The sequence below is a fragment of the Rhipicephalus sanguineus genome, chromosome 2 (assembly GCF_013339695.2).
Source record: "Rhipicephalus sanguineus isolate Rsan-2018 chromosome 2, BIME_Rsan_1.4, whole genome shotgun sequence".
Classification (NCBI taxonomy): domain Eukaryota; kingdom Metazoa; phylum Arthropoda; class Arachnida; order Ixodida; family Ixodidae; genus Rhipicephalus; species Rhipicephalus sanguineus.
The window spans coordinates 25,632,561-25,651,295 of NC_051177.1; the positions used below are offsets into that span (position 1 = coordinate 25,632,561).

The 18,735-nt window shown below is 44.6% G+C and overlaps 1 protein-coding gene across 3 annotated transcripts in view; it reads right to left on the bottom strand.

The window, feature by feature from the left end:
• Window positions 1-18,735, bottom strand: part of LOC119382569 (adenylate cyclase type 9) — a 106,363-nt gene that overhangs the window by 24,267 nt on the left and 63,361 nt on the right. For 2 of the 3 annotated variants that reach the window (XM_037650325.2, XM_049412240.1), the window contains exons 2-5: window positions 14,297-14,377; window positions 10,589-12,205; window positions 8,370-8,527; window positions 5,434-5,559 (exon numbers count right to left, since the gene is read on the bottom strand). In XM_037650325.2, coding sequence (XP_037506253.1) covers window positions 5,434-5,559; window positions 8,370-8,527; window positions 10,589-12,086 — 1,782 coding nt within the window. In that variant the 5' untranslated portion in view covers window positions 12,087-12,205; window positions 14,297-14,377. Of the gene's footprint in view, window positions 1-5,433; window positions 5,560-8,369; window positions 8,528-10,588; window positions 12,206-14,296; window positions 14,378-17,601; window positions 17,707-18,735 lie in introns of those variants that run through there. The other variant, XM_037650324.2, reaches the window with a different exon arrangement.

Consider the following 18,735-nt stretch of genomic DNA (forward strand, 5'->3'; position numbering starts at 1 on the left):
TGGAAGTGGATAAAGATCACGCTTCGTGACGAGGTTCAGTTTCCTGTAGTCAACGCAAAACCGCAGGGTGTTGTCCTTCTTTTTGACCAGCACTACCGGCGACGCCCACGGACTATTGGATGGTTGTATCACGTCATCCTTAAGCATTTCTTGTACTTGCTGCTTGATGGCTTCCCTTTCTTTTGGCAGCTACTCGGTACGGACGTTGGTGTACAGGTCTAACATGTTCTTCGACCACGATTCGGTGCTTTGCGACGGGAGTGCGTCCGACTTTCGACGAAGTGGAAAAGCACTCTGCGAATTCCTTAATCAGGTTCACAATCTGCTCTTTCTGCGGTGATGACAGCTCTCTGTCAATGTCTATTGATTGGAGGACACTGTCTACTGTCGCAGAGGCTGGCCGTGCTTCATCAAGTGTACAAACATCCGCAACTTGCACATAATCATGCAGGGATGCTATGGCGGTTCCCTTCGCCACATGCTGCACCTCATTTCCAAAGTTGGTTAATAGGACATCCGCACATCCGTCACGAAGGTTCACGAGGCCTCTTGCCACGCATAGTCCCTTTTCTAGTAGCAGTCCGATGTTTCCATCTGCTAGTCCATCACAATCACGTAAAACTTCACTTTTGACAAGAACTGTCACACTGCAACGGGGCGGCACGGTGACACCTTCGTCCACAATACGGAGGGGTGAAACGATGGGTTGCTCCGTATGACACATGGCGACGGCATTCTCTGTAGAAAACGAAACTTGAGATTCGTGCAAGTCGATGATTGCGTTGTTTGCTTGCAAGAAGTCCATGCCTAGGATCAGCTCACGCGAACATTCAGGAAGAACAATAAAGCTGCCGACGTACATGAATCCTCTTATCCCTATCCTTGCGGTGCACAGTCCCACGGGGCTGACTAAGTGCCCTCCGGCAGTACGTATCTGAGGTCCAGTCCATTCAGTCAGCACCTTCTTCAACTTCTTTGCGAGCACGCTACTGACCACTGAGTAGTCTGCACCAGTGTCTAGCAGCGCAATAGCCTCGAGGTCGTCTATGGTGACTAGCAGTTCGGAGGTAACGTCGCCATTACTGCACTTGTCTGTCGTTGCGCCACTGCCGTTGTCCGGTCGGGTTAGCGGTGGAAGGTCTTCAGTTCTCCGAGTATCAGCGGCCTTGCCTCCACAGGTCGCTGGCTCTAGTTTTCCCGTCGTGGGCTAGGGGAACGACGCCTCGGGAAAGTTGATGACGGACGAGGACTGGGCGACCGATAGCGCATCGATGCTGCCGACCTGGGTTCACGTTGGTGGGTTTCCTGAATCGTATGGCGCGAAGATAAAAATTCTTCGATTTCGTAAGGCCGCTCACCGTTCCGAGGACATGGTGCATTAACTGGGAAGCCACGCAGTCCCACTCGACGATACTGACAGGCCCGATAGAGGTGACCTGCCTCCCCACAGTGGTAGCATAGGGGCCGCCGGTCTGCAGTACGCCATATATCGCTCTTACGGGGTCTTGCTTCCGGCATGGGCGGCGGCGTATTGCGGGGAAACGTCGAGGGCGTAACGGCAGCTTGGGCAAAGTTCGTGCGTCCGAGGTCCTGTCGTACAACTTGTGCGTACGACAACTGAGGTTGAGGTTCCGGTTGTGCGCAGTGCAGTACCTGAGGCTGGGGTTGAATTGCTTGCCTTACTTCTTCGCGCACAACGTCCGCAAGTGAGGGCATCGCTGGAGCACCTTGGGTCAGTTGCATTCTCTGCAGCTCCTCCCTTACGACAGCCCTCACCACTTCCCGCAGGACGTCGATGTTGCTGGTGAGGGTTGCCGACGCCGCGCTAACCGAAGAGACGCTCACGTCCCTGTTGTACTGTCGTGCACGCTGTTGTAGTGCCTTCTCCATCGTCGCTGCCTCGGATCTAAACTCTGCCACGGTGCGCGGCGGATTACGCACCAAGCCTGCAAAAATCTCCTCCTTTACTCCGCGCATCAGGTGTCGCAACTTCTTCTCCTCGGCCATGTTTGGATCGGCTCGGCGGAAGAGCCGCGACATGTCTTCAATGTACATGGTCACGCTCTCATTGTTCCGTTGGTTCCTCCCCTGAAGAGCAGCCTCTGCCTTCTCTCTGCGGTCCGTGTTCGGGTAGGTAACCAGCAGCTCCCTTCGGAAGTCATCCCATGTCAACAAGGACGCTTCGTGGTTTTCAAACCACGTACGTGCCGAATCCTGCAGTGCCACATAGACGTAACGAAGTTTCCTGGCTTCGTCCCAACCGTTCAAACTGGCGACGCGTTCGAAGCCCTCGAGCCAGTCCTCGGCATCTTCGAAAGTATCGCCGTGGAAGACCTCCGGTGTTCGGGGAGAATCCACGATGATATGGGATGGAGATGGTGTAGCTTGAGCAGCCATCGCAGTGTCGTCTGAGCTCACAGTCTCCGCTGGTCTCAATGAATCGAAGAGAGGGCCAAACTCGGGCTGCTCACCACGTAGGCGGCGACTCGTGCGTTGATGGACAGGCGTTAATTCTCCTGGCTCCAGTCGTCGGGGATCTGGACTACGCTCCCTAGCCTGTTGTGGGCTTGGAATCATACCCCGCACCTCCACCAGAATGTTACCAACAAATACAGCGCCTGTTAGTAAAAAGACCTATTTATTCAAGGCGAACTTGTGCCGTGAACTTAAGGACAACACTCAAGCCAAAATGTTCCACGCTCGCTAGCCCGACTTCGTCGACCTCTTCTTTTCGCCTCTGGTCGCGAGCCGCTCATACCATGAGCCGCCAGTCTTCTTTTTCCCACGTGGTGCGTTGACACGCGCAGTCCGCCGTTGCACTGGGTGCTTTGCTTGACATTTGTTTGGCGGCATTTACAAACGCAGGAAGCGGCGTGCCTCTTCAGAAGATGTTGAACAGCTTGTGGCAATATACGGTGCATGCACCCGTATGTAATTAGCGAACCAGATGTGTTGTGCCCCATGACCGCTAGTAGCCCCTTCCTAATCTTATTATGTTTTTCTGCACGACACCAGAGTACTGCGACGAAAGTGACTTAGGAAGCGCTTTGCACACGATAGATAGAGGCCAAGTTCCTTCGCCAACACCGTCCGCTTCGTCTCTTGGGGTCTTCGTCCACCTTTAATGGGACTTCATGATGGACCAGCAGCCTAAGTTTCAGTCTTGTTTCATAGAATGTCTGATTACGGGGACATGGCTTGCATCGACGTGGCAGGCACGTGTTAACACAGTACAAAGACGCTGCTGCCTCGAGCACAGGAGCACGCGTCAACGCGTCGAAAAAAAAAGCGCGACGTCAACGTCTTCTGTAATCTAAACGCGAAGGCGCCTAAAGGCCTGCAAGATTCGCGTGCACTATCTCGGAGGCAACGACGCACCACTGATGGTCGCGTAGCGCGCCTGCCCGTGCCCGCGCATGACTGCCGTGTCTTCCGCGACAGCGCTGGCAGCCCCTGTTCGTACCTGTGCGCTAGCGCACCTTCGTATCAAACGTCGCCGGGTGCAAATCGGTTCGCAACAACCGTACTCCAATACAGTGCAGGCTAATGGGCCTTGGCCAGGACCACCGAAAAATTCGTATCACCCCGAAATTCGTACGAGCCGTGATCGTATCACCGAGGTTTTACTGTACTATATATATATTATCTTGAGCTGTGTAAATAAAGGTCATCTTAACTGACTGATTTATTTGCAGCACATGACTCTGAAGTAACTTAATAACCCACTCCTGAAATGAGCATGAACTTTGAGACCTCAGCATTGATTTTTAACACAAATTCATGCAATCATGCAATAAAATTTGTCTACGTGGCTTGGACTAATCAAAGTCGAATGATGTAAATAGCTTAACAAGAAGAAGCTGACAAAACCAGCACACATTAACAAGCCTGCCCTTATGGAATACTGCAGGACTTCAAATACATCACATATGCATAAATGCTTATATCTTCTCATACCAGTTAACTTGCAGCATGAAAATCTGAATGATTATCAATGCAAAGCACAGCTCACAGCACAATATTCCTGGTCATCATCGCAACAATAAGCTATGGAAAAAGAAAAGAAACAGGTAGCCGTAGCAGCTGAAACTTGTGCAGTATTCAGATTATCATACGTTATACTAAGCCACTGTGCCATTCAGCAGACAGCTGTACTGCATAAAATAATGTAAAAAAAAAAAGCAGCATTAAAGCACGGACTCATTTTATATTCAGGTTGAATTAAACAATTATGAAGTGCTGAAGAATATTCTTTGGGAAAGTCAGTGGCCAGGTTTATCTACCTTTACTGCTTCTCGCTTACATGTTACATTTACATTGCACCATGCAGATAAGTACAAGCCAACCAAAGCATAAAATGTGAGAAAAAGAAAGTCAAGCTATGATAGTGGTCTGAAAAAGGAAACAACTTGTATCACGTAACATGTTTAAACTCAAAATGTTTAAAACTGCAAAGATGTATTAAAAAATTTACACTGCGCATGTGACAGCAGCAGAGGAGATATTCGGTGAGGTACTCATTAAAAAAGGTTTCATGTACCCCACAACTATGCAACTCAACAATACAAAACAATATAATTATGCGAGGTGCACTATAATAGTGCATTTAAAGTGGATAACATTTATGTAGTATAAACAGCTCTGACACGTGCCACTAATTTATCAGTGAAAATTTTACAAAGCCCCCGTAAACACAGTAATAATTTCACATAAACTGTAAATACACATTGTGTTTACTTGAGGTACCCTAACAGATGCAGTTTAGAGAACTGCGATAATTGTTTTTGGACATCTTGTGGCAATTTCAGTAAGAAAATTTAAGGTCCTACACATGAACTCTTCATCAACTGATCCGAGCACCAACAGTTTTCTAAACACAGCAAGACAAGTAGTTTCTGCTTACATTTGCTATCACTTCAAATTTCTGCATCTATAACGTAATAGTATGTAGTTGGAAATGATCAATGATGTGGTGGAAAGTCATAAAGCTGTTCAAGGCCAGAAGAATCAAGATTAGGCAAATCCATGTATGTACTGGCCGTAATTCCCACGATGGCTGAACTGCCGCACATGCAGCTCAATCCTGAATACATCAATAATACCAATCAATAATTTTTGTAGAAAACTCTATTCTTGTTACATTCTGCTTACCATTGTCATGATACTCAAGTGGCTGACTGCACATGCTTCAGTTTTGGTTCTCACAGCCTGTTCCCATTCACGTTGACTTTCCAAGTAAAATCAAATAGCCTCGATGTCTGCTCTACCCACCAGCTTGCGTTTAAAGAGAACAATCAGTGAATTAAGTACATATCTGCTGCACATCCCTGCTAAGAATAGGCGATTTCAAAGCACAAAAAGAAAAGAGAAAATGTGAATAATGAGTGATATATAAGACATTGATGCTTCCACAAAACAAAAAATCCCACTGACTGTGTCCTGAATGCTGCTCTGCCTGCTCCGAATGCCAGAATCTTTGCGGCTGCTGTTCAGTGTTGAGAGGCTGCTGTGGCGGTGGACAGGGGGCAGCATGGGAGCAACTTCTTCTTCTTCAATGTCCTGAAAGTGTATTAAGCGCAGTTAGTAAGTGAATACACACGCCCTCCAGTCTCCTTAGACTACAGCAACAATTACTCATTCCAGAAACTCGGTAATATTGATTTCATTTCTGTAGATACAATTACTGAACGTTGCGCAAGAGTTATTTGTAGTCTACATTTCATCTTTACGTAGCAAAAGTCGAGCATGGAGAAACAATGTGCCCTGGGCCAAACAGCACTCCCTTTTAACTTCTCGGAGAGAAGCTTCATTTTGTGGTACTCGCGCATTCAAATTTATGCCCCGTACAGTATATCACATTTAAGATTTCAAACAAGATATACACCTCTGCAGGTCAAGCACAGTCATAAATATGCAAACTTTACGCACAACCAACTCTTCCCTCATGAGTTTCAGCAGCTCTTGTTTTATTCAAGATCCAACGCTAACGTATTACACTCACACTATGCAGTAAATTTCACACTAAAAACAAAATATTAACCTACTGAAAGTTATAACATGGAAGCGTGCACTGCATCGGTTTAAAAGGGAAACTGTTCCAGATTGAAGAGCGCAGCCTGTGAACCCTTGGTGACAAAGAAAGTCTGTTCTCACACACATAATATGTACAGAACCGAAACCTATTGGAGGAAAATGAAAAAGCACATGATAACTCTTTCACACAGTAACCGAAGTACTTGACGCCTTGCTTTCAGCCTACAGGGGAAAGGGGTCTTTAGTGTCATGTCTGTGTACAGTCAACTACAAACGTTTACAGACCACACATGTGCGTGGACAAGAGTGTCTTTGCAATGTTTCTGCTACGTCAGCGGCAATCGACAGCAGCGCTACACCCAAGACGCATCCATCCCTTAATCAATGGCCTCGGTATCTTCCCAGTGGGAGCAAATATTTTTCCACCTTTCACTTTCTTAACGCAACGCGCTCCTTGGCAGCCGCGGCTGCATGCTTCTGTCTCGAAAGCAGTCCATCAGCAAAACTGTTATCAGTCGCAATCTTTCTCACAAAGTAATATCTACCCAATGTCATATCGTTCTAAGCATGCCGTAGCTTCGATTCCGCTTTCAAAGTAGAAGTGTGACGCTCATCCTGCACATAAGCGCTTTGCGTGAAAACAACGAACTAACAATGTGCTACGCGATAGTAGTAAATTGATATACCAGTGAATAACAAGAAGACCCGTTTCAGGCCCAGCGCTGCAGTCAACGATAGGTGACGTGGACAGGCAGTTTGGCACGCGCTCGCGTGGCCCGTAAACTTTTGTGGTTGACTGTACATCGCCAGAGCACACATTCACTAAGCTGAAGCAAAAATTAACTATCACATGCTGCACCTCAAGATAGATTTGTCCTGATGTACCAGGTATGAAAAAACTGCCCAAAATGCCAGAAACTCCTTCCACAATAGTCTATAATGGCCTAGAAAGTAAGTCCACCTCGCTGCAGGAGGGTGTGGGTTAAGAACCGTGCTGTCACCATTACCTGCCAGTTATCCAAACTGGCAAAGGCACCACCAATACTGACGTTCAACTTTCTTTACAAGGTTAACTATCATTGGGAAGCAACTCACACCATGCAATTTTCATGAAACACGTGGAGGCAATTTCACAGGTGACATCACAAGGCGCCCATTACATGGTTATTCCTTCAGCATAAAGGTCGTGGAACAAGCTGGCAGTGAACTTGTGCACCTATAACACCAATAAAGGTGGGATCGAATGAATGGTAACACAATGTGTTACAAGAGGTTGAATGAACAGAAAGTGGTTCACTCGACAGGCTCGCCGACGATGTGATGTGATAGGTGGACCTATCTTTGTCAAAGGCGCCATGTCAACCTTGGCGTACTAGTTTTATAAAGGGTTGGTTGTTGACGTCACATCAATGTGGTGTTGCTGTCAGCACCACATTGACATGACGTCAACAACTAATCTACTTTAAAGCTAACACGCCAAACATGGCATGGCGCCTTTGACAAAGATAGGTCCACCTATCAAAACGAACGTCGGCCAGCCTATCTGAGGCACCCATTCCTGTTCATTCAACCATTTAGCACATTACACCACAGGTAGGTACCTGTCAGAAACTTTAGACTGCTTCCCACTATGCAGCGTTTCACAACAAAGCCCTCTGTGGTTAGAAAAAGGACACCCAGAGGTCATGCCTAGAAGATCTCTGTAGGCTTCCTGTCATGTTGGCAACCACTGAAACACCCAAGCCCAAAGCCTATGGACATCTCTCACTGTTGGAAGAACTGTTGGGTTTCTGGTAGCACTAGGATGAGATTTATTATAATACACTCAAAGAACGATACACAGATGTGCGCTCATGTTCTTTTAATGGATTGAATAAAGCTAGTCGGCAAGAGACTTCTCTATTGCGTAGTTTCAACGTGTCCATATGTGGTGCACCATGTAGTTAACTCCTAAATGTATTGCACTCCACATAACAGCAGACGGGTGCAAATGGCCCTACAGCAAGCTACACCACTCAGTAACACGCACACACGCACATGCACGCACGGGCAAGTGCAAAGGTTTGCAAAAGAGGCCAATATTAAATGAAGCTAATGACATTGAACTGAATGAACATAACTGACTGGTACTGGTCTACAAATTGTTTCTGAGTTGGACAGTGCTGCATTTTCCAGTGAATTCTTAGTTGTCACTGAATATGGTCTGCAGTACTTTAAGCAAGGATGCCACACCACTATTTGTCTGTAATAAATATTTGCCGAAAAGGTCTTTCAATTACTTTAGCTTAAAAAAAAAAAGGAAAACAAGGATGTACAAGGAAAAAGGATGTACTTACACCAGGTTGGTGGGCTGGGCAGCTGACTTTTCGAGTGTCAATGGTCTTTGCCGTTTCAGTAAAACCGATGGTGTGGGGCCAGGAGTGTCGTGATGCCATCTGTTGTGCCTTGTCAAACGCTGTTGGCTTGCGGCCTCTGATGAAGTAGGTCTTACGATCTAATAATGCAAAGAAGGTATTTATAAACCATATAAGATTATGCAAACACCGAAGCAATATGCACACATTTTAGGCAAATGTCAGTGAAAATGTGATGCAAAACAATGCGCAACCGGTTTGTTGAAAGATTCCCTGCATAAAATTTGCTTTAGGTTCAACAAGTCATTTCCAGCAGCTCCAAAAGCATGTACAGTACTGGTGGTATTAGTAAGCTGTGTTAAAGAGGCACTTACACCAATTTTCAAAGCTGAGTTTACTCCGCCATACAAATATTCTATATCAGCTCTGAGCAAGTGTAAAGCTCAGTAAATGTTGATAAAACATTTTATTTTGCCATTAAAGTCAATTTTCACCTGGCATACCTACTGACATCGACACTATAGCAAGAGATCAATTGCGGTCACTTCATGCACCAGTATGGCTAAATGTGATGACGTCAGGTACCAAAAACAAAATGCAAAATGGCCAATTGCGCATCACCAATGAAGTCATGGAGCAGAGCGGTTGTGGAAGTCATAGTTTAAAAGGGACGTACATAAGCAGTGCCATGGTTCATGAAATTTGTTAGGAATCTTCACTTCATCCTTCACACTTAAATCATTCAACAGGCTCTAACTAGATCAGAATGCAGTGGCAGAGTTAACTCACTCCAGTTAGCCTAGGTTTATGCAGTTTGTTGATGGACTTGAATAAGCCTTTAAGTCAATATTACAGCAACCACCGTATATATTTCTCACATATTTTTTTTCTTCGGAAAAAAATGGAAAGTAGCCTGAAAGATGTTATGGCCAGCATATGTTTCCTATTACCTAAGCTCTTTAACAAGCATAGTACAGAAAATATTGAGAGCCGGGCAAGTCAGTCTGTGTCTTTACATTTTTCTACATTACATACACTACAGTTTTTTTTTAGTTGCTTTTCTGAAGTTTACATTGTTTAAGTGACCTTGTGGTGCACTCAGTGAGCTACAATTCAGAAGTAACAAAAAAACAACTTTTGCTTTGCTGGGGATTCCTCCAATACGAAAAAGAAAGTGCCTAAGCTATGCCAAGTCAATTCTCTCAGTAATCTATTTTTTTCCTTATATTATTAAGTCTTTAGCCTCCTCAAAACTTACTGAGAAGTTTCTTATGATCCCATCAAAACAAAATAAAGCAGAAGACATCATTGATGTTTGTCCTTGTAAGCAAAGCTTCCTCAGTTTTGAGAATATGGTGTATTGAAACATAACACATGGTACGCACGTATGTGTGATGAGCACGTTCCTTAAGACTACAACATGTCCATAGTAATGTGTTTCTTTTTCTTCCCCTTCCACAGCTGTTCGGATCATCTGAGGGGAGTGCCATTCGCAAATGAGAGGAACTGTCTACGGCATTATCATTTATATGCATTTGATGGTCAGTTGCCTCCTTCCGATTGGTAGTTCAGGGTTATTCTTGAAACACAACTGGTCTTGCTAATGCCAAAAGACCCCTTGCTGATAATTTCTGAGCATTTAAATTGCTTGTTCCTATGCCAATGCATCAAATCACGTGAGCAAACTAAAGATACCACGTAGCACACATCCTTTAGCCAAATGCCACTGTCAACCAGGTCTAGTAAGTTATTCATAATTTCATCACCCCCCTAACCATCTGCCATCATCGGCTACACTTCCCATTTCTTGGTATCCATTCCATCACTCCAACTGACCATAGGTTATCTGTCCTTCACATTACGTGACCTGCCCAGGTCCACTTCTTTCTCTTAATGTCCACTAGGAGCAACCACATGAACTTACTCTAGTGGGTTTTTTTTTGTGAGCCACTGTTAAACTTTGGTGGAGTCATTTCACACATTATAAGTGCTGCTATTTTATTAGTTATCGGCACGGTAATGGCAGTCAAATCATGCAGTCCAATATGAATGAAGTGACCCGAGATCATGCCACATGAAACTAGACGAGAAATATGTCTCGCATAGTACTATCGTAAGGCACTATCAAAGCAGTTCTAGAGGCACGTGTTAGCAAATTGCAGTCAATGCCACACATGAGGAAGAAAACATTAGTTACTCACTGAGGTCCATTGGACCATCCTCCATGTAGTAATGATCTATAAGGAATGCATGGGAGCTGTCTGACAAGTGCACTCTGCCAGGTCGTCCAGTTGACTCCATCTTGTTGGCATAGGAGACGTCATTGGACCACACATCAAACTTGAAGCGCTTGGTGCCCACGATGCCACACAGTACAGTGCCTGTGTGAACACCAACACGCATGTTCACCGACTCATTAGTGTCCTCATCAAATTCAGCAATGGCACGTATCATGGCAAGTCCCATTTCCACACAACAACGGGCGTGGTCGGGACGAGGCTCAGGACATCCGGAGACACAGTAATAGCAGTCTCCAAGAGTGCTTATCTTCTCACATCCAAGCTTGTTGCAGAGATAGTCAAAGCGCCCAAAAAGGTCATTCAGAAGGCCCACCAAGTGCTCGGCACTCTTGTTGGCACTCATCTGCGTGAAGCCAACTATGTCGGCAAAGAGGATGCTGACATTTTCAATGCGGTGCATGTTGAAGGGACGGAAGATCATCTGGGAGGGCCGGGGGCTGGTTGAAGGCTTTCGAGGTTGCTCAGAGGATGTGTCATCCTCTTCTGCATTGGTCATAAGCCACTCGGCCACCTTGGGCGGCATGACCGAATGAATCATTTTTTCCTTAAGCTGCTTCTCCACTTCAAGGTCCCGACGCACCATGAGGGACTGGCCGACTTTGAAGAATGTGTTACGCATTCCAATCTCAGTCATCACTCGAGTGTGCAGACCGACGAGATGAACACACAGCTGTAGGAGTACACGCACAGCCACAACGGTGCCCGTCAGGGTAGGAATAAGCAGCGCTGAGAGAATCTCAAAAAGTATCGAGTAGGCACTGCAAACAGCCACAACCAAATACAGGGGCATCGGCAGCAACGCGTACGTGATCATCAGCACCAGGATGCAGAGCGAGAAGGCCCCCACGGACAAGATGTGAACTGCACTGTCATCTCCACGCTCATGTACAATGGGCGCAAACACTGAAAGAGATGCCGTGCACAGCACGACCACGGTGGCTAGCGAAACCTTGACATAATTGGCAGTATAGTGCCGTGACTGGGTGAACACAAGAGCGGCCATGCTCGACACCGATACCAGCAGCGACACCACGACGGCAGCAACCCAGTGTGGTCGCACCATGCTGGCCGAGTAGATGCAGTACAGCAGGGAAGCCAGCACGCAGTAGCAGAGGGCATACTGGAACCGCTGGCGCAGCTGCGGGAATGTGCTCCGTTTGTACTGGGCTTCAAGGATGTGCGAGTCAAAGCTTGGGTCCCACCAGGAGCGTGCCGCCCGGTCAAACAGCATGGGCAGCAGGCCTGAGTAGCGTCGTCCGCCGAGGCTTATGCTGCCCCCGGATGAGTGGCGATACGTAGGCAGCGCAATCTGTGATGGTTGCAGCGAGATGCGCACCGACGGTCGTTCCTCCTCCGGGGCCGACCGGCTCGCAGAGAAGCTTGCCTGGTGGCCCGCCATGCTGCTGCTGTCGCCTCCTTCAAAGGCAGCCAGTACGTGGAGGCCACAGTATGCAGCAGCCGCTGCCTGGTGGTGCTCTTTTGTTCGTCGGGAGGCACTCAGGAGATCTTAGAGGAGTGCTGCACAAGCAAGGAACCAATATAGCTTATCATGCAAAGAAAGATAGGTTGTACATGAATGCTATAAAACTTAAAGAATTGTGAACAGTGTAACATTTATTAGTTAGATACACCTATTCCTCTTCCTGTGTTTCTTCTTGTACTTTTAATTCTGTTATTGCATCAAATGACTTCTGAAACAATGATTTACTTTGGTATTCACCTACCTTCAAATACACTGCTTGCAAGACTCACTTTTATTTGAAGAAATAAGTAAATACTGTGCACTACCGTTTACCTTTATTGCTCCCCCTTTATGTACGACCTCATTTAGAGCACCAGAAGGTCAAGAAAATCAACTGATAATTGTGATTTCCCTCAATATCCTTTCCACATCCACTTTGTTGGAAACAGCGTGGAGATGGGACAGAAGAAAAGAAGCACACAACACAAGTGCTGTGCTTCTTCCCCTCTGTCGAATCTCTGTCCTGTTTCCGCTGAAGTAACCTGTTCGAACTGGCCCTTCAAGAAACCCTTCCGCACATCTGCTTGTCCTTGTAGACTTGAGAAAGAAGATCATCAACTTCTAGTAGCCGTACCATCCACAGAAACCACGAAATAAATTTAAGGAAACGAAACAGGTAAATTCAGCGAGAACGTATAAATGCAATGAAAAAGAAAATTCACCAGCTTGGATAACTGTAACTCATGCACTACAAAAAGGATTAAAGAGAACTGAGGGAGGCACCTTGTCTTGCAGTTCACTTAATTACATCAGCTACACAGTTACCTTTTTATATGGTAGTATTGTACAGTACTATAGAAAAAGTATTAGCCACTACAAAAAAACAATGTTGGTAGTCTAGAAACTAGTACCTTGTGTCTGGATTTCTCTTTAAATTAGAAGTTAAAACACGTGCTGTGATACATTTGAACTTCATGTCCAAACCTACAACTATAGTATGGTATAGATAAAACCATGAGAGGCAGCATACTACTGCAGACCCCCTCGACACGGAAATATCAAGTGAAATCAGATCACTGATTCCACCTATGCACATGCCTTCTTAGCTGCGAAGTCAACCCACCAGACAGTTCTAAGCTCTTAAACGATGCCCCAGCTACCATGCTATCATGGCTGATGATATGCTCCCTAATCAAAAAGCAGTCAAAATGTATTTAAGATAACCATGACAGATGATTTAATATTAACTACGATAGATACACACATATATAACGACATGGCTACCTTCAATTACAGCCCTCTCATAATATCATGAACTCAACTGGAGATAATTACCAACAGCTGACACCACTAATAAAATGGGGCTGCTAAGCATGTAGCATGCTATCAAGGCATCAACAACTAATGAAAGGGTAGATGTGCCAAGGAAGCTTCTTAAAAGTGCTGCTAGTCTGTCGCTCTAGCAAAAAAACATGCCTTGAGGACTGGCTCACTAAATTAGGCTACTGCATAATATGCACAAGTTCTTTTGTTCATTTCTTTTTTAAATAATGTTAAGTATAGTGATTTTTCACACTCAGACAGATGCACACTTTGTGGTTTACTGTGACAGCTGCTTTTCCAAGTCTGCCTGATTTTTTTTTATTAATATCTTTGCGCTGTCTAAGCAAATAGTCTGTGTAGAATTTTACAGTGAGACAATGATAATTTGTAACAATGAGTAAATAAACAATGTACAAATATTTCCTTCCACCTGCAGTCTATAAACAACAGAAAGTTCTAAAAATATCTGAATAGAAAAATTATAGTATGATCCTGCTCAACAATAATTAGCCAACATTTAATTTACTCTATATGAAATGGCTTCATTATTCAATAAATTACATATTTTCAGAAAATGCACATCAGTCCAATATATTTAGCATTTTTCTCAGACTGTAGTGGTCTTATAACTAGTAGTTATTTTAGATTGTAGTCATCTTTTTCTAGACTGTAGTGATCTTATAACGCAAAGTAATAATATCACATTAAGCCTACATAGATTTAAAAACTAAGCTATGGAATTAAGTGGCATGCTTGCAAAAAGAACTACGTCTCTGTGGAACATTTCAGGCAAAACTTGGAAACAAAATACTAAGAATACTTACAGGCAATGTGGTAGTGTTAAGGACATGGCGAGTGGGGCAAGATGCTTGTTCAGCCAAACATGTGACCAATATTGTAGTCTCCTGCAGACAAGAATTGGCACATTGAAAGTGGCACTATGCACTGCAAAAGTATATCAGCTATGGCACTGTGTACAAGTGCTGCTTGCAAAAAAAAAAGAAAAAGCATCCATTTTCACAAGCTTTCAAGCTAGTGGTCTTCACAACCTCGATGTTCACTCTACTCAATTGCATAAGTGAAAAAATCTAAGGAATGTATGACATAAATTTATAAAGTAGCAAACACTTTAATGAGGCTAGGTTGCCCTAGAGCAGTGCCACAGCGAGGGAATGGTTTGGAAGGTTCCAACAACACTTGACTAAAGGATAAACTTGACTATAGCACAAAAGGCAAATTACCGCCACAAATAAAGAAGCAAAGGTTGAGGGCACTAAATAAGAAAGCTGAGTGTGCAGTAAAGTTACCCATTATACAATGAATGTTGCATAATTATAACTGTGCCTTTTTATATATATATATATATATATATATATATATATATATATATATATATATATATATATATATATATGCATGCTACACTGTAACACCGGCAAACGTGAAATTGGCTTTGGAAATACCAGTAGTTAAAAGAGTGTTTACGTCACTGACTGTTTTCTATATCACCACCACTGTGCAGTGTTGGCGCTTTCGTTACAGGCAGGATGTTGCAACTCATATTGAGCGCGACTGTACATATGTATGTGTATGCATGTAACAGCAAGGCATCTATATATTTTATGCTTATTGCGAGTTATTCAACAAACCTATAAATATTTCTAGCCATGTTGATTTTATGGAAAATTACGATGTTGACAGGGTTCTTTATCCCGCATAAAGCAAACCCATTAATATTATGGCAGGTTTCACTGTTTACCTTTTTCTTTTTAAATAGAAATTGTATTAGTAACATGCACCGTATAATCCTTCAATGCATGTTATATATGCAAAAGGACATACCAAAATTAAATATCACCAAGTGAACATGTGTCAACAGGGAACATATAGAACAGAGAACAAGTGCAGTTAGCAAGATTAAAACAGCACTCAGGTAAATTTAAGCAAACCCGCAGAAAACAGTTTTGAGATGAAGAACAAATGAAACAAGGATGTTTTCAAACCTAAATGGACAATATCCTACGCACACTTTTAGAAAGTTAGAAAGACAGTACTCTGTTCTTTAAAAACTTGAGACATTCTAAAATTGAGAAAAATGGCTAGATTTCATGTGTTTCATGTGATTGCAGTTGTCCTTGATATATGAAAAAGCTTGGAAACTGGCCTGCAAGTGAGGCACATTGTTTAATACAGCCAATGGAAACTATGTGATATCACAAGATGGCTCAAGGCAGTAAAAAATGATGTGTATATACATCAGAGCACTAGGATATGACAGAGAACAAGATGTTAAGACAAGCAGCAATTAGAAATTCTGGCGATGACCATACAATAGAAAAGTTGGAACAGTGTATTCTTGTACCAAAATTTTATGTGGACAGGAATGAATTTCCTCCGAGGTATCCCAGAGTAATTTATGAGGATAATATATAAGCATTTACGTTACTTCTCGCTGCCTTCATGATGATGCATTGGAGGTATTATTCGATGTGAAAAAAGGCTTTGCTTGATGTATTGTGTGTTCTTTCCCATGACACACGTACACGATGCTTTGCATTTAAAAGAAAATGCTACATATGCGTTTCCTATAGTCAATGAATTTTTTATGTATGATACAAGCTATTCAAATGTCACAGTAGTTCCCGGGCTTGATAACCTGTTCCCAGAACATGTAGTTCACTTGGTGCTGCAGTCGTTGCTTTTTGAATAGGCGTGAACAGATGGCCAAATGAATTCAGCGGTGTTGATGTGCCCGCTAATCACATGACATGGTTCCACAGAAGCTCCAAGCAATGTTGCACCAATGTTCCGTTGCAAAATTTGGGATAAGGAATACATGCGATTAACAAGTATTATAAGTACTAAAATATTCTGGCAGATTGTACGACCTAAATAACCGACTGTGCACTATATAATACGCATAAACAAGCCAGTCTGCTGTCAATGACCCGGCAATACTCCATGAGGACCCATTGATACGGCTGTGAACCAGGTCTATATCGCTGTCCCTCCTTTTTTTTTCCTTTCTTTTTTTTAACGTTGCTCCGCGTTTTCGAGCACGGGAGAGGGTCGGAGTTGGAACACTCGATCTTTGAGTACCGTATACACGTCAACGAAAGCATCCGGCTAATCTATATAATGATTTTTTTCTTTCGTCTTGTTTTCCTGCGACAGCCCGCTCGTATCAGCATCTTCGCCCCCTTCGTCACACACACACTTCTCTCACGGATGTCGGCGCAGCACATATCGAGACCACTCGAGGCAAGAGCGCTGTGCTGCGGGAAATAATTTGTGACCACCACAAGGGCTCCGGACAAAAAAAAAAAAAAAAAAAAACGAGCAAACATAGCGCTGGTGGTGAAAAATAATACGGCGTCACGCGGTCACTTTTCATCGCGATCGGGGGCTGATCCGGATAGAATTTCACGATCGTGATTGGCTCCTTCACGCAAGCTACAGAAGCGATCGAGCCAATCACTGTTGAGAAATTCGATCGTGATCATGGCTCGATCGCGATCAGTAGTGCACCGTATGACTAGATAGTATGACACCGGTATAAGTCGCAGCAAAGTGGAGATACGATTAAAATATCCCATTAAAATGACTGTCCGAAAAAGATTGAGCCTTCTCGTATATTTTAAATCAAAGCTTGCAAATAAAGGGGCACCGAAATAAATACTTATAAATAAGAATACACACAGCGATCGCGACTGCCTGAAATCATTTGACGAAACTGGTACCGAAGCCGCGCCGCCGCACCATAGCCCGCGACTTTACGAAACCAATTATGTTGAAACTTCAATTTGTTGCTGCCGGTATTCGCGAGCCGCAGCGCATCCGTGCGCACCAGAAAAACGCAGCGAATTAACAAGGAACATACCGTTTGCGTTCTTTAAGAGGGCGTGATCGAAGCAATCGAGCAGGATTTCACAGCTCTGGTGAGATCTAGGTAGGGCGCGCACGGACGAAAACTGCGGGAGCCGCGCAAAGCCGTCCCCGCGGCTCCTGCAAACCGAGCGCATAGCTTTCTCCGGCAAGTGGGCCATTGCCGTTTCTATAAGCTGCACCGATGCACCAGTGAACAGCCGGCTGCTCTGTGCAAGAATATACAGACTCTCTCGCCTCTTACCTGCGCATAGTTTGTTTTTTTCGCGGTGAATCAGACGCCGACGGCCTCCAGCGCCGACCGTAGCTTTCACACCCATCGGTGCGCCCACCCGCGCACCACCGCGACGACCGCGACAGCCGCTCTGCAGAAATGCGCGCTGACGCGGCTGCTACGCGGCTACGCCGCCAGAACACCGGATGGCGCTGCGCGCGCTAGCGAGCCTACGAGCGATGTTTGTGCCTTTATTTTTGTTGGCATCACTGCTTGTTCTTTCCTCGTGCGAACCCCGGTAGAGGACAAGGGAAGCACGCCAGACTCGCTGTCAGCTGCACGTTTTTTCGTGCCTTTGCTGCTGGCTTGTTTCATTTATTTTCTGCTTGCCGATCGCTAAAGGATTGACGGGCTGTACCGAGTTACGAGCGGCTCGACGCGATATTTTTGTCGGGAGCCGAGAGCGACGTGCCTTAGCACCCGTTCATTTCTTCCTGCCTGTACGGTAGACAGAGGGCTTTAATTGCGTCCCTGCTCGGCACAGGTTCCTGAACCCGTCGTCAAAGGGCCAAGCCGCACTTCCAATTCGAATGACCCGAAGCTAGATTTAGAAAGGTTACAAGATAAATATTTAGCATCAAACTGAATTTGCGCAACTCCACACGTAGGACAAAGCAATTTCTTCCCTTTGGTGATATCGCGCCTAGCGAAGTCACTCGTGGTTATTACTGTCGCTCAAATCAGAATAAGTCGCTCAACCTGACCAGTCACATACGCGAAATCTGACTTGCGTGGAGAGTAAAAAAAACCGTGCAAGTAGAATATATCCAGCTTTCGGTGAGTCTGTCCGGCAGGCTATGACTGTTATTTATTTATTTATTTATTTATTTATTTATTTATTTATTTATTTATTTATTTATTTATTTATTTATTTTGCAAGCCAGTCAAACCAACACCGCTGCATGAGAGATCGGCCATTATATGCCAGTGACCAGTATTATGCCGAATAAGGAGGTTGTGAAGGCACGGCTCTATGCCATTATGTATGTTATCATTTGAAAGCCTCGAGGAAGAGGCACATTATACTGGAAAGGGAATTAAGGTCACGTAATCATACGCCAAGAAAAAGTTTACTAATCTCTCTAGTTTTCTTACTATAGTACC